General features: G+C 36.1%; 2 protein-coding genes across 2 annotated transcripts; both read left to right on the top strand.

Moving 5' to 3' along the window:
• Positions 1-6,016: 6,016 nt before the first annotated feature.
• Positions 6,017-8,032, top strand: LOC121998775 (60S ribosomal protein L37a-1). The gene is made up of 5 exons (XM_042553826.1): positions 6,017-6,158; positions 6,616-6,655; positions 6,762-6,850; positions 7,343-7,425; positions 7,763-8,032. Exons 1-5 carry the CDS (start codon positions 6,156-6,158, stop codon positions 7,824-7,826), a joined length of 279 nt encoding a protein of 92 aa, XP_042409760.1. The 5' UTR covers positions 6,017-6,155; the 3' UTR covers positions 7,827-8,032.
• Positions 8,033-9,794: 1,762 nt separating this feature from the next.
• Positions 9,795-16,287, top strand: LOC121998773 (glycosyltransferase-like At2g41451). Its single transcript, XM_042553824.1, has 11 exons — positions 9,795-10,288; positions 10,598-10,747; positions 10,876-10,928; positions 11,739-11,847; positions 12,037-12,171; positions 12,248-12,292; positions 12,792-12,979; positions 13,179-13,320; positions 14,313-14,359; positions 15,619-15,706; positions 15,820-16,287. Exons 1-11 carry the CDS (start codon positions 9,956-9,958, stop codon positions 16,063-16,065), a joined length of 1,536 nt encoding a protein of 511 aa, XP_042409758.1. The 5' UTR covers positions 9,795-9,955; the 3' UTR covers positions 16,066-16,287.
• The last annotated feature ends 89 nt before the right edge of the window (positions 16,288-16,376 follow it).

Here is a 16,376-nt window from a genome sequence, read left to right on the forward strand (position 1 = left end):
CCCGATGAAATTAAGCTTCCCGTGTTCACCCCGAACACACAACTTAATTTTATCAATAATAATTCATACCACTAAATAATTATTATTGAACTACCGCACCAATCCCAAATTACATTTTGGGCTCCTTCTTATTATGAGTGTGTTAGTCTCCATATGTTTAAGATGTCCACTAATTAAATGAGTTACTGACAACTCACTTAATTAATATCTTAGTCCAAGAGTAGTACCACTCAACCTCATCGTTATGTCGGACTAAGTCCACCTGCAGGGTTTAACATAACAATCCTTATGAGCTCCTCTTGGGGTTATTCTCAACCTAGATTACTAGGACATAGTTTCCTTCTATAATCAACAACACACAGTATAAGTAATATCATTTCCCAACTTATCGGGCTTATTGATTTATCGAGCTAAATCTCACTCATTGATAAGTCAAAGAAATAAATACTAAATATATGTGTTTGTTATTATATTAGATTAAGAGCACACACTTCCATAATAACTAAGGTCTAGTTCTTTTATCAAGTTAGTATAAAAAAGAACTTACCTAAAATGGTCCTACTCAATACACATAGAGTGTACTAGTGTAATTTATTAGTCAAAATAAACTAATACCTAATTACACTACGACTATTCCAATGATTTGTTCCTTTCCATCTTAGTCGTGAGCAACTATTTATAATTTATAAAGAACTGATAACATGATCTTCTGTGTGTGACACCACACACCATGTTATCTACAATATAAATTAATTGAACAACTACACTTAACAAATAAATGTAAGTATTTGCCCATTGTGATTCTTTATTTCTAAATAAATGTTTATACAAAAGCTAGACTTTTAGTATACACTCTAACAGGTGGAAGTCCCAGTGAGTGAAGTCGGACCCTAGTGAGTGAAGCTAGGTGGTGGAAGTTCTGGTGAGTGAAGTCAGGGCCTAGTGAGTGAAGCTAGGTGGAGGAAGTCTTGGTGAGTGAAGCCAAACAATGAAAGTCCTAGTGAGTGAAGGTATGCAACCCTAGGGAGGTAACCCTAAGTTTATTGTATTGTTCCATTTATTGTGCTAACTCAATGTTGTAGGAGTAGCCTAAACTGGTCGACGGGTCTGATCGGATGTCTGGCACGAAGTCCAGCTAGGTCGACGGGCTGACCTGATAGCTGGCACGAAGTCCAGATGGGTCGATAGGCTGATTGAACGTCTGGCAAGTAAGTTAAGGTAAGTCACTAGAGGAGAGTGACTATAAGGACGTGTTCCCAGGAAGGGAACTTAGGCGCCAATCCAACTTAGACCATTTCGGAAATCTAAGTTGAGATCTTGACTAGATTCCGGTCTTGGTGAGACAGAATATAATTACTATTCATTTTCTTTAACTTTGCTAACTTTTATTTTGCCTCGGACTAACACTTTCTTGCATGAAAAGGATCTTCTGAAGAAAGGTGGTCCGGACGCTCGGAAGGGATCCGGGCGCCGGGAGTTGGTCCGAGCGCCCGGAAAGCAAATTTTATCTCGTCCCAGTAATCGCACGTAGAGCTCACTAGTTGGTTGGGCTACGTCACGGTCCAGGCGCTCGGAATGGATCCGAGCGCCCGGAGCCTCCTATATAAGGAGGGTGAGTCCTGAAGAAAAGAACAACAACGACATCTGCTCTACTGTGCTGTGCTTCTGCGACGCTGCTTCCCCGACAACCTGTGGCTCAAGTTCTATTTATTATTGTCGGTATTGTTCATTTTTTTTTATATAGTTCTTGTACTTAACTTTGTAAACCTTTTTATGAAATATTAGTAATTGTCCAATGAAAGTACTCGACGAGTGCGGGCCTTGGAGTAGGAGTTGACCAAGGCTTCGAACAAAGTAAATTCGTTTGTGTTAGCATTATTTTATTTTTCATTTTTCCGTTGCGTACTCACTTAAAATTTCTCGATCGATATTCACCCTCAATCGACTTTCATGATCCAACAATTGACATAAGGAACGTTAGAATCAAAATATTTGATGGTGTGATCAGAACCCTATGTGATTTCAGATATATACCAGAGCTAAAGATGAACTTGATATCATTAGGTACACTGGATGGTATTGGTTATAGTTACAAATCAGTGAGCAGGGTGATAAAAGTCAGCAAGAGAGCTCAAATGATAATGAAAGAGCAAAAGTTAGCAGGGAACATCTATAAGTTGATAGAGACTATAGTTAGGATGCTAGAACTTCATGAGAGAGATTTATTGAAATGTGTCAAGACGTGCAAGTTTAAATTCTACAAATTCTATGTTCTTGGGAAGTGGAACAAAGTGCAATTTAAGATAGCAACAAACAGGACGAAGATGATTCTAGACTATGTACATACATATCTCTATGGACCAGCCAGTGTAGCATCATGTGGAGGGTACTTGTATTCTGTAAGTTTTACTGATAATTGCTCACGAAAGGTCTGGGTATACTTTATGCGTCACAAGTCAGAAACTTTTGCAAAGTTTAAATTGTGAAAAAATAAAGTGGAGAACTAGACCGAAAGGAAGATCAAATGTCTTAGGTCAGACAATGGGACTTAGTACACAGATTCAAAGTTTCAGGAATTTTGTGAGTAGCATAGAATAATGAGACATTTTTCGATTTGCATGATACCTCAGTAGAATAGGATAGTGAAAAGGTTGAACAAGACAATCATTGAGAATGCAAGATGTCTTAGGTTGAATGTAGGGCTAGCAAAAAATTTCTAGACGGAAGCAGTTAACATGACATATTATCTCATTAATAGATTACCAAGGGCAACACTAGAAGACAATGTATCAAAGGAAGTATGGGCAGGAAATTATGTAGATTACTCTCATCTTCGAGTTTTTAGATGTCCAACTTATATCACATATCTAGTGAGGAACGATCAAAGCTGGATGCAAAGTCAAAGCAGTGTATTTTTCTTGGGTATCAGAAATGAGTTAAAGGCTTCAAGATTTGAGATCCTAAGGCAAACAAGGTTGTGATCAACAAAGATGTGGTGTTTGACGAGAAGGTTATGCTATAACGTATTTAGGAAGAAGGAAAGGAAATACCACAGAGCAACATAAAGAAAGATGTTGTGCAGGTGGAGCAAGAGACTCATGACTCCGATGATTCTAGCTCAGAGCACACGGAGAATCGCACTATAGCTGGTGGTAGAACAAGACAAGTCGTAAAACCACCCATCAGATACGGATTTGAAGACTTGATATCTTATGCACTTATTACTAGTAGTGGAGATCCTATAATTTTTTAGGAGGCGATACATAGCTCTGAGAAGAACAAATGGACTAGTGATATGGCAGAGGAGATGGAGTCGTTACATAAGAACAAAATGTGGGATCTAGTGAAACTTCCTGAAGGAAAGAAAGTTATAGGGTGCAAGTGGATATTCAAGAAGAAAGAATCAATGTCAGAGGGAGAAGAAGTGAAGTTCAAGGCTCGGTTGGTAGTAAAGGGGTATTCACAGAGAAAGGGGATTGACTATGAAAAAATTTTCTCTCCAATAGTAAAATATACATCAATTAGAGTAATGTTGGTTTTGGTAGCGACATATCACGATTTGTAGCTGAAGCAAATGGATGTGAAGATGACATTTCTTCATGGAAATTTAAAGGAGCGGATTTTTATATCACAACTTGAGGGATTTAGTCAACTCGGACAAGAATGATTAGTTTGTAAGTTGAAAAAATCGCTCTATGGATTGAAACAATCTCCTAGGTAATGGTATAAACATTTTGATTCATACATGATTCAAAATGGATATAGGAGATGTGAGTGTAATTGCTGCATATATGTGGAGAGCCTTGAAAATGAATCACTAGTTTTCTTACTGCTATACATAGATGACATGCTCATTGTTGCAAAGAAGATGAATGAGGTTGATAAATTAAAGAGGCTACCAAGTAAGAAATTTGACATGAAAGATTAGGGAGAGGCCAAGAAGATTCTTGGGATAGAGATTCACAGGGATAGAGCTACAGAGAGATTATGGTTGTCTCAACATAGGTATGTGGAGAAGGTGCTGGATAGGTTCAGCATAAAGAATGCAAATTCAGTGAGCACACCCTCAGCGTATTACTTCAAGTTATCCAGTGCATAGTATCCAAAGACGGATGATGAGATCCAAGAGATGTCAAAGGTTCCTTATGCTAGTACAGTTAGTTGTCTGATGTATGCCATGGTTTGCACGAGACCAGATTTAGTGAAAGCAGTTAGTATGGTGAGTAAATTTTTCTCAAATCTTGGTCGACCACATTGCGATGCAGTGAAGTGGATTTTTAGATACTTGAGAAATACAACTGATTATGACATCATAATTAGTAGACAATTGGAAGATCCTTTAGTTGATGGATACGTAGATGTAGACTATGCAGGAGATTTAAATGACAGGAAGTCTACTATAGGATACATGTTCACTGTGGCAGGAGGACCTATCTATTGGAAATCTATGATACAATCTATTATTGCATTGTCTACTATGGAGTCAGAGTACATTGCAGCAGTTGAAGTAGCGAAGGAAGATTTATGTATTACAGGGTTGGTCAGAGAATTGGGCGTTGAATAAGGTGAAGTCAAGTTATTATGCGATAGTCAGAATGCAATCTATTTAGCAAAGAATGAAGTTAGGGATGTAAATGAACCAAACGGTTCGCGAGTTATTCGAAGCTCAGTTCGTTAAAAAGCTCGTTCGAGTTCGTTCGTTTATCTTATTGAGACGAGCTTGAGCTCGACAGTTTTATCGAGTCGAGCTCGAGCTTAAGGATATTCGATCTGTGAACATGTTCGTTTGTAGGCTCACGAGCCAAAAAAATGAGCCTTAAATCAAGCCAAAAAATGAGCTCTAAAACAAGCTAAAAAATGAGTTTTAAAATGAACCTTAAAACGAGCTTTAAAACGAGCTTAAAACGAGCCAAAAAATGAGCTCTAAAATGAGCCCAAAAACGAGCCCGAGCTCGCTTAACAAATTGAGCTCGTTAACTATGATAATCGAGCTAATAACAAGCCAAGCTCGAACTGTTCGCGAGCTTGATAATTCCAAAACGAGCCGAGCTCGAGCCTTGTAATAAAAGTTCAATTCGAACTCGAGCCGAGCTCGAGCCCGAATATAACTTAAATGAGTCGAGCTCGAGCCTAATAATGTTCGGCTCAGTTCGGCTCGTTTACATCCCTAAATGAGGTGTATTACGTGAGAACCAAGCACATTGATGTGAGGTTTTACAAGCAAAGAGCTGATTGCTTTTGGGGAAATTCAACTTGAGAAGGTTCAAACTGCAGACAATGCTGTAGACATACTAACAAAGCAGTGACTACAGAGAAGTTCAAGCATTGCTTGAACTTAATCCATATCTCTAGATGCTAGAGGAAGGAAGCCCAGACCAGAGATTTAGGTGGAGTTTTATTCTGATACTCGTATTCTTTGAAGGGGTGAATATTCGTCAAGGTGGAGATTATTGACATGTGACTCATATTTGGATGAAGGCCAATGCAATGGATGTCATGAAAGAAAATTTGTTAAGATTTTTCATAATAAAATTCTGTTATAATTTTACAGGGTTTAGGGTTTATATAATATTTTGTAAACTTATTGTATAATCACAAAATTAAGTAATATGATTTAATTGTGTAGAGAGAATATTAATAAAGTTTCAGTCGTTTTTTAGATTAGACATGCTGTCGAATAATGGTAACTCTTTTTCTTTCTTTCATCTTCTTTTCCTACCTGTTTGTTCCTTTCTTGTATATATTTGTCTCGTTGCTCCACATGATCTTTTTCTCTCTTCTTCTTCCACATTAGAGGTTGAGAGATGTTGTCTCTTCTTTACACAATATTTTTAAAATAAAATTTATTATTAAAAGTTACATATATATATATATATATATATATATAATTTTTTTTTTTTAAAAAAATTGTTGTTAGGCTTTCTATGGCCTCTATGGAAGTTTTAAAACGGATCTCCATAGAAATGGGGTCCTGAGAAATATCCAACGGTAATGATCTATGGATCCGCATGCTGCGAGTACATCTCCGTTGTACAAATTAGGGTTTACCTATAAAGGCGGATCTATGGCGGTCTGTGTAGGCTTCCACTCTTGAGGATTCTCGCTCGGCGTGCAGATCCTCTGGGTGACGCCGCATCTAGCCGCTGCTTGGGAAGATGGTAAGTTCATACCTGTAAGAAGTTGTTTTGGTATGGATTGATTCTCGAAATAGAAGGAAGCGGTCATCGCTTGAAATTTTCTGGTTATCATTTCTTCATCACGCGACTATTCGAAGTTCTTGTTAAAAAAAATAAAAAATGATCTTTTAGTCTTATTGATGTGTATCCTGTAAAACGAACCTGTTTAAGGATGGTAATTTTGAGTATTTTAGTATTCTAATTTTTTCTAAAATTTTCAGGAAAAAATGTGTTTTTCTACAAGATTATTACGTTCGATTTGCAGCATGATAGTTGAATTTTAAGATTCTGTTTGATTCATTGTAAAATTAGTGCAGGAGATGTCTTTTCTGCTAGGTGTTTAACATTCCATGTGAAACTATTTGTTAGATGCAAAATGTTGGTATGAATTACTTGACTGAAATTTATATATTAACTGTCTCCCCTTACTCTGATCCAGACGAAGCGCACCAAGAAGGCTGGAATTGTTGGGAAATATGGTAATTCAATGGTTCAATATTTTCTGTAACTCGTTTTGATGCTGATGCAAGATCCATCATCATATTTGCAGTTACTTGATCTGATCATGCCTTCTATCTGCTTCAGGTACCAGATACGGTGCAAGTTTGCGGAAGCAAATCAAGAAGATGGAGGTTTCGCAGCATGCAAAGTACTTTTGTGAATTCTGTGGAAAGGTATAACTTCTTTTACATCCAGGCTTCTTTTATTGGGAAATTCCCTTGATTTGTATTAAATTAGACTTATTTCTTTTTGATTGGTTACAATGTAGAAAAATTGTAGTAGTACTATGTTATGAAAGTACTTTTGAAAGTTGAAACCAGATTGGTTGGGTAAATTGTCCAGTCTGCCATGCTGTGACTTCCTGAAAATATATATATATACAAATGAACAAACTGGAACTGAGATATGGAGTTGTTCCTCTTCAAATTGGTCAGTCTAGTTTAGTGATTTAGTTCTCATATCTATGTGATGAATGCTTATTTTTTCAGCTAAGTTTTGTTTCTGTGTGAGTATTTCTCTGATTCCACACTTTGATTTCTTGGTTAGATATTCATTATTTAGGGCGATCTGTCCTTTAGTTTTCTTCTGATAAGAAAACTCACAGAAAAGACAATTCTTGTTATTTTCCTCTTAGCTCATCCATTCATTTCTTATTGGTTATACAGTTTGCAGTGAAAAGAAAAGCAGTTGGGATTTGGGGTTGCAAGGACTGCGGCAAGGTCAAGGCCGGTGGTGCTTATACATTGAAGTAAGTCTGTAAAATTCAAGGAATTCTCTGTATGTATTCAAGGTTTTAAAAATTATTCCCTGCCATCATCATCCAACTCACAGTTGGCACAGTAGAGATTTTGCATGAGGCTTGTGTACTATTTTGCTGTTACATGATGTGGTATTTGCTTGTTGGAATTTGATTGACGAGGTTACAACCCATCGGAACTTTCACAACGAGGCTTTGCAACCTCTTCTCTTCGCCCTTCTTCTTTTCTCCTTGATTTCTTCCTCCTTTTTGATCATTCTAGAACCTTGCATGATTTACAATTACATCTCTTTTTCCTACACTTATCGAGATGCCTATTGTTCGACAGCACTGCTAGTGCGGTGACAGTAAGGAGCACTATTCGTCGCCTGAGAGAGCAAACTGAAAGCTAAGGAGAAGTGAGGGACACAATGCAAACAATCAAGCAATTCCAGAGCAGACTAGTTTGTTTTTTTACAAGGCATTGTATTCTAAGTTCTAACCCCCATGTTCTTATGCTACCCGCTGAATATTTTCTTGGCTTTGCATTGACAAAGAATTAAGTTTGGTTTCTTCAGAATTTGTCTTAATATCGTGGATACGCATTGTTTAGCTTCTATTGCTGGTGCTATGGAAGTGGTTTTAGATGTTTCTTCTCTTGATGGAAATAAAATTTTAGATGATCTCTCTTGGGTTAAAAAAAAAGAGACAGAAATTGATGGTTTTATTTATTTGTTTTCATTTTTTATCCTGTTTCGATGGAAAGGAGGGATTGCAAAGGTAAATCACTTTTGTTAGTTGATGTCTGCAATTTAAAGAAAATGAAGATGTAATGTATTGTCATCAAATCAAATGTTGTCCAAGTGTTTTTTGCATTATTGTTGTGGAAATCTTTTTCCCAATGATGTGATCGGCAACTTGTCATTGTTTATTAAGTATCATTTTATGTTTTTTGATTTATAGTAAGCCTTTGTCTACTTGAGCAGAAGGAAAGGGGCCTCTTGCCTTGAGATTTGAGGTGATAATTTGTAGGGATGTAAATAAGTCGAATTGAATTGAATAGTATTAAGCTTGAGTTTGGTTCATTTAAGTTATATTTGGACTTTAGCTCGGCTTGAGTTCGAATTGAATTTTCATCATAGAGCTCGGCTCATTTTGGATTTATTAAGTTCGTGAAGAATTTGAGCTCGGCTTGTATAGTTAACGAGTCAAACTCGTTAAGGCTCGTTTTATAGCTTGAGCCTTTCAAACGAGCTGAGCTTGGGCTCGAGCTCGCGAGCTTATAAATGAATGTATTCGTAAGCTCATGAACTGAGTATCCTTAAGTTCGAGCTTAGTTCGATAAAACTGTCGAGCTCAGCTCGATAAGTTAAACAAACGAACTCGAACAATTTTTTTATCGAATCAAGCTCAGAATAGTTCGTTAGATTTATTTATATCCCTAATAATTTGGATAGATTTGGATCGAATTAAGAATATTCTTTTAAAAAAAATATAATTTGAAAATCTTAAATTTGAACCGAGCTCAGATAACTGATCAACTTGAATAAATTTATTTTTTATTATTATTATTTTTCTATAATTGTTATTTTTATCTAAATATTTTATTAATGTTATACAAACATTCTGTTATGCATGTGCATAAAACATAATAGTTTTAAAAATAAAATTTAATTTAACTTTAAAAAATTATAAATTCAGATCAGTTCCAACCTGCCCAAATGGTGTAGAAAGGTCAATTGAAGGGATGGTTTCCATGCATTGAGGATTTGCTTCTCGTGCAGGGTAATACTATACTTGCACTCCAACTACTAAAACATTAAGGGGTGTTTAATTTATGAGTTTGGAGGTGTTTGATTTATGAATTTAAGAATGAGTAAATGAAATGATAATAAAAAATAATGTTTGGATTGTTAGTTTGGAAATGATATTTTGGGAATGATTACTAGATTTATGAAAATCAATCAAATTCATAAGTTTAAATTGTGAATTATTTTTATTCCTATTCTCATTCCATCCTACTATTAAACTTATACCCATAATTATTATCATCATTTAATCAAACATCTCCTTAATCAATTATGCGAGCCATTTACGTTTTCGAATTTATCTGAATAGGAAGAAGACCTCGTAATATTAAATAATAACTCTAAAGAAAAAAAATTATTATTTTAAATATTTTTTTAATATTATTTTTGAATTTTTTTATATATTAAAATTTGTATATACTTTGACATTTTTTAAATTTGTTATAAGGTGAACGATGTGAAAAAAATGTAATGTAACGTAAAAAATGAAGTATTTCTTTTAATTTTAAGATTAAAATTTTTGTTTATATTTTGTTTTCCGATGACTTGATATTTAAACCCTAAAATTTCCATAGTCACTATTTTTCTTCCATCTAATCGTGACCTTTTTGTCAGTACTGTTATCGTCCGTCGTCGCCGGCGATGTTATAAAGTCTTCCGGCGATCACCACGAAGCAATAATTTCTCCTCGATTTCGTCTCCTAAATCTTCCTCCTCTCGGTTCGATCGCCCCAATGGCAGGCCTCGACGCGGTCCATCGGAACCAGGCCTTCTCCTCTCGCCTCCTCCTTTTCCTCACGACGCTCTCCATGACGCTCGCGGCCTTGGCTTTCGTCCTCCAGTGGCGCGGCGGCGTCGACGACCCCGCGTCGCGATGGCTCGCAGCCGACGCCCACGGGTTCCCGGGGATGGACAACAGCCCTCTAAGCTCGTTGGACTCGTCTACGCCTTCCGTAGTCTCGCGCTCCTCCTCGGACTGCGCGAGCATCCTCGGCTCGAGCTCGTCACCCTCCTTCCCTTACTTCCGCGGTTGGAAGTTCGATTTCGACAAGGATCTGAAGCCAAAGGTGAGATCTTGCGCGTTTCTGAATCATTCTTCGGTTGAGTTTAACTTTGTACGTGCACAGAAAACGGGAATCCGGATCCGGGTAGAGATTTCGTAACCATGTTGTTTCATTTGCGATTCCATCGTTGAGCAAAGGGATACATTAAACTTGGAAGAATGACTACTAGTTAACATTTCAAGGAGGAGAAGGGTTTAATTATGTTAGCCTTCAACTGATTTGTTCGCCAACTGGAAATTGGGCCTTTTTGTTTTACGCTTGAATCAGAAATTTTATACCGTTTAACTATTGGAGATTCTTATCGTTCTGCAGATATGCATAACAGCGAGCACCTCAGCCGGTTTAGAACAGATTGTACCTTGGTTATTTTATCACAAGGTCATCGGCGTGTCACATTTTTTTCTGTTTGTTGAAGGGAAGGCTGCAAAACCTCATGTTTCGGTTGTTCTCGAATCTATATCTGTAAGTTAACCACCAGTCTTTCTTTTTGGAGATCATAAGATGAATATTATTACTGATTGAAATGATCTAGTTAATTTTAATTTTTGTGAGATTCTTTGATTCTATTCTTTTGATTTATATTTTGGCAGGGTGTCAAAGTCATATACAGAACTAAAGAACTTGAGGAGAAACAGGCAAAAAGGTCAGTTCATTCATTTATTATGTCTTCTTAAGTTCTTCATTCTTGAAAAAACACAAAATCAGTTAAAACTCACTATTTCCTTTGTCCTACACAACGATAATCAAAATTATTCTTGTGGGTGGAAGTATAACTGGTTCATTTCACCTAATATCTGAAACTAAAAACATAGAAATGAATATTTCCATCCATCAGTGGGAATTATCTAGCATCACTTATGCATACTCATTTAGAAGCTAGCCTTGCATCGTGATTTTGAAGCTCTGATGTTTTGTAATACAGTCGCATGCGCTCATGAAAATTATCCAGCCAGTCGGAACTTCATGAGCTGTAACTTTCAGACAACCTTTTAAGTTGAAATTCAGAAGATTTTTCTTTCAAATCTTTTAAGCTTTCGCAGAGTTGGCACAATAAACATACATCTTTTAACAATGGCAAACACAAAATGTAGCATCATGATATATTCTGAATGTGCTTTACTTGAAATCTTAGGATCAAATTAAATGCAGTAGAAACTCATCAGCAAATGTAATAGTATGTTTTTTTTTTTTTGTATCCACTAGTCTCTGACCTTTAGGCACATGTTTACATGATGTAAACTATAACATTTTTTAAGTATGAAGGTACCCCATCAAAGATTTTTGACATTTTTGGATGAATTATCTTTTCCTTGGATTTTCACACACCTAATAGAAACATCAATACCTGCTTCTTAAACTATCAACAGTTTGTGTCTTAGCAAATGTTCGCTTCACATGTTTTCTTAATGTGTGGTAAAATGTTGGATAAAATGCCTTTCGCTTCATTATGCAGCCGAATCTGGCACGAAACTTGGTTGGCAAACTTCTTTTACAAGCCTTGTAATTATGAACTCTTTGTCAAGCAATCACTCAACATGGAAATGGCAATACCAATGGCACGGGTATGAGAGCTTCTGTTGCTATTTCAACATTTTGCAGAATTGCATGACCAGGCATTAATTATTTATGTGCCAAAATTTGTTGTGTTTGTTTAACAATTATATTTTTGGAAGGACTTGAACTTCTTTTAATTATATAGATAACTAAATTTTGCCCCTTTCTATCACTAACTTGATTAATTCTTCATGAAGGATGCTGGTATGGATTGGATTATTCATCTCGACACAGATGAGTTAATGCATCCAGCAGGTGCAAAGGAATACTCTCTTACTCAATTGCTTTCTGATGTTCCTGCCAATGTTGACATGGTTATCTTTCCAAATTATGTATGTAAACTTTTGTACTTGTAATAGAATATGATGTTTTATTGCATGTTTGATACCCTTTTTTTTTTTGCTCCAGGAAAGCAGTGTTGAGAGGAATGACATCAAAGATCCTTTCAGTGAGGTATATGACTTATTGTCCTTTACTTCTTCCTTTAAACCAAGGAGCATAACATATCACATAGTGTGCACTCCAATATCAGTCTATACTTGTTAAACAATCTCCTTATCAATACCTATCAATTCTTCTGGATTAAATCTATGTATTTACACCATTAATTTTCAGAACTTCCCCTAGTTTATAGACCAGATTTCTATTATCCATTACTAGGAGAACCACTCTTCATTTTCTACTCTCCTATTCATCACTATACCATTTAACAGCCCTTTATGCTCAAGATTTTTCCAAGCTTCATAAAAGCTTTCTTGATGAAACAATATCAAGGAGGGTATTAATTTTGATTCTTATGGTCTGGTGTGGTCTTTCTATTAAAATACAGTTTGGGATGATTCCCTAGTTATCTGATGATGCCTCTAATGGTTTTCTCAGCTAAAACTTCATCTATTGCAAATGAAAAAACTTCAGGAACCATACCAGTTCATACTGTGTTCTTTCTCCACAGGTATCTATGTTCAAAAAGAATTATGATCATCTACCAAAAGAGACTTACTTTGGTATGTATAAAGAGGCCACACGTGGTAATCCCAATTACTTCCTTACATATGGAAATGGGAAATCAGCTGCACGGATTCAAGACAATCTTCGGCCAAATGGTGCACATAGATGGCATAATTACATGAAGCCCCCAACGTAAGATGACGTTTCCTTGCATACGATCGCACAACACTCTTGCTTTTGCTGTCGTATATGTTTAGATCAGATAATGGACCATAATATTTCCCAAAACATTCAGGACTTTATTGACAATCTATGTTTTGTACTCTTTTTTTTTTTTTTTCCTTTTTGGCAATCCAAACAGTAACCCTCATAAAGATCCCTTTCCTTATAGTGAGATCAAATTAGAGGAGGCTGCTGTACTGCATTACACATATTCCAAGTTCTCTGATTTGACATCCCGACATGATCGGTGTGGTTGTAAGCCAACCAAGGAGGATGTCAAGAGATGCTTCATGTTAGATTTTGATAGAGCGGTATGTGTTTACCATTGCATTTACTTCTTTAATCGTAAGAGGTGATTATGAGAATGCTCACGTATTGCGAGAAATTACTTTGCTTGTTCCTTTTCCTTTTTTGTTGATGAAGAATGCTGGTTTTTGCAAGATCATTGGCCACTCTACTTCATTTATCTGTAGACAGCTTATTTGTAGTTTTAGTTTCTTTTGTTTTCTTTTGATTGTTAACCAACAGGTTATAATAACCATAACTTGTATATCCTTGCTCATTACTTTATCTTTGTAAATTTCTCGAGCAGTTGTAAACCATTTATGATATATCTAGCTCACTTGGTTTCCATATACCAAGGGCTTCGGTACTTCCCACCAAATCATGTTTACAAAAATTGTAATTACAATGGAAGAGCATGCATTTCCTGTATATTAGATTTTTATATTAAAAAATGTGATAATTGTTTTTATATTTTGGAACAATGATTTGTAAAGATTATCAATCAAGATCTGGGTAACTAAAATGAAGTGACTAAAGAGGTTATATGGTATGACTGTATGCCTTTTATAAATTTATATCAGAAGTTAAACATGTAAAGAGTTTGTTTCATGGTAGTGGATAGCTCCAGAAAGAATATTCAAACTGGTAGTCTGATGGTTACTGATTATTTGAGGATTTATTGAAAAATGAATAAAAAATTGTGTTTCATGCATTATAAGTTGTTGGACAAAATGATAAGAGAAAATAGGTTAAGATAGTATGGAAATGTCAAAGATAATCATTAGGTTTTATAATTATATACATTGGAGATGAAGGTGCAAGGAGTAGAAAAGGAATTTAAAACCAAGTGATTTAAGAGGTTGAATATTATTAGTGGGATAAAGGCTTGATTGTTGTTGCTTGTTGTTGTAATATTGTTAATGATTTACCCTCGCATAAAGTTCCACAACTGCTTTATTTGTCTATACAAGTATTTTTGCAAATTGAACTAAGTAGCAGCCATCCTGTTTTCATTCAGGCTTTCATCATTGCATCAACTGCTACCGAAGAAGAAATGTTGCATTGGTAAGTTTCTTAGCTTTCAAACTGAGTTTTATAAGAATGTATGAAAATAATCAATTTGTTAGTGACCCAAATCTCAAAACCTATTACAACTTTAGATGATATAATGGAGAAAATAAATTATGAATTGTACAGAAGCTGTTCAATGATGTTTTATAAATTTTGTAGTCAACTAGTTGAATCAATCAAGTTAAAGGGTGTGAGACTACTTATGATAATTAAAAGAGATCTGAGTGGAGTGAGCATGATATTTGTCGACATACATTGTAGTCAAGGTGAACGTGCAACCTTTTCTTACAAGCGGGGAAACATGAGTTGTTTTTGTTGTATAACCCACTAATTGATCATTGCAGTGCTAATTCTAGCATCTACCCTAGGATAAATTGCTTATGGATTAATTGATATTTGAGTTTTGAAGCGAGATAATCGAGCTGAAACCACCCCATCCTGTATGAAAGTGTAGAGAGTGATCAATTTATGTTCATTGTCTGAAACTCCATTCTCCAATTGTCTTGATCAACTATCGATTGGATTAGTTAGTGCACGTTAAGATTATCCTAGCATGAAGACCAAAATGTAGAAACCGAAAGCAATGGGCACATACTTGCTAGGAAATGAACTCATTGTCATGCTGGAATGCACTAATGGTCTGAGCTAATAGACAGTATCGAGTGCAGAATGTGTGCCTTTTAACTTTCTTATTTTTGCTAATATTTTGCAATATTCCTGTATCAATCCTTTCTTAGGATCAGGTGCAAGCAGATTGATGAAAAAAAATGTTTGAATAAGAATAATTCTGAAATGCATTGATTAATGTTCAATAATCTTTTTTTTTTTGTACATAGTTCACATGATTCAATGTTTGTTTTGCACTTGTCCCCCGGGGCTTGGCCTGATGATAAGTGGACAAACGAGTTTCCCAAGCAATGAGGATTCAATTTCCACACCGTGCAACTAAACAAACGCCTGCGGCGCTTGAACCACTCGTGGTGCCGAGTCATTCCCCGTGGCCCATTTGCACTTCCCGGATTAACCCGATGACCTGTGGGAAAATTCTATAGGACCGGGCCGGCCACTTCTAGGTGAATGAAAGGTAGAAATACCTGGACACCTGGGCATATAGAATGTTTGTTTTGCACTTTCTTGGCTTATGTAAACCTATTTGGTAGGGAGATGGATACTTTTTACTAGTGCATTTGCCAAGATAAGATTCGAAGCTTCATCTCTTTGCAGTAAAATGTGAAATCATTTGTTTTTTGTAGGTACGATGAACACGTTGTATGGACTGACAAGCAGCTAAATCTGAAACTCCTCAGGAAGGGCATCTTGACACGCATATATGCACCAATGGTAACTGACTACATTCTGTATCGTTTATGGTGTTAGTCACTAAATTCCTAATGAATATCTGCTCGGTCGCTAAGTTTTTCCTCACCCACGCCAAATTTCTCGTGTGTTTGAAGGCCATCATCCAATCTCTGAGGGAGAATGGTGTTTTGAGTTCTGCAATTGCATCTTCTAAACAAAAACTCAACTCAACTGCCGGTATTCCTCAAGGCAAATCCGATGCTCTTCCAGATTCAATTGACAGTCCATCTAAATTTCAAGCAACTGCAAGGAAGATGATGGAGATCTCTGGTGGCGGCATGGAGAGTGCAATCCCACCACAGTCGCCCCCGTGCCTGGATGATTTTATCGCAAAAACATGAAATGACATCGGACTCCATTGCTTTCTCCGGTTCATATGTTTCAAGAACTTGGAAATCCTTTAGAGTTTAGTGAAGCTAGGAATTCAATAGAGAAGAATATTTTGAGGCTGTGACTCTTTAACCTTTTTTTTTTCTTTTGGTTTTCATATACATGTAGAACAGTTGGTAGATTTAGAAGATCAGTAATATTACCTTCTACGCTTGTTAGATTTAACAAGTTTTTATTATGTATTATCGAATCCATCGAGTTACTTATTTTTTTGTATAGAAATTATTGCCATTGTATCTCAATGATCCAAATAATATCATAA

This window comes from Zingiber officinale, chromosome 6A, assembly GCF_018446385.1.
Source record: "Zingiber officinale cultivar Zhangliang chromosome 6A, Zo_v1.1, whole genome shotgun sequence".
In the NCBI taxonomy this organism is placed as follows: Eukaryota; Viridiplantae; Streptophyta; class Magnoliopsida; order Zingiberales; family Zingiberaceae; genus Zingiber; species Zingiber officinale.

Bases quoted from the DNA above. Each gene is read 5' to 3' on its own strand.
- LOC121998775 (XM_042553826.1), top strand. The intron at 6,656-6,761 runs GTAATTCAATGG...TATCTGCTTCAG, and splicing joins TGGAATTGTTGGGAAATATG to GTACCAGATACGGTGCAAGT. The intron at 7,426-7,762 runs GTAAGTCTGTAA...ATTGTTCGACAG, and splicing joins GGTGGTGCTTATACATTGAA to CACTGCTAGTGCGGTGACAG.
- LOC121998773 (XM_042553824.1), top strand. From the start codon at position 9,956: ATGGCAGGCCTCGACGCGGTCCATCGGAACCAGGCCTTCTCCTCTCGC. The intron at 10,748-10,875 runs GTAAGTTAACCA...ATATTTTGGCAG, and splicing joins TTGTTCTCGAATCTATATCT to GGTGTCAAAGTCATATACAG. The intron at 12,172-12,247 runs GTATGTAAACTT...TTTTTGCTCCAG, and splicing joins TGGTTATCTTTCCAAATTAT to GAAAGCAGTGTTGAGAGGAA.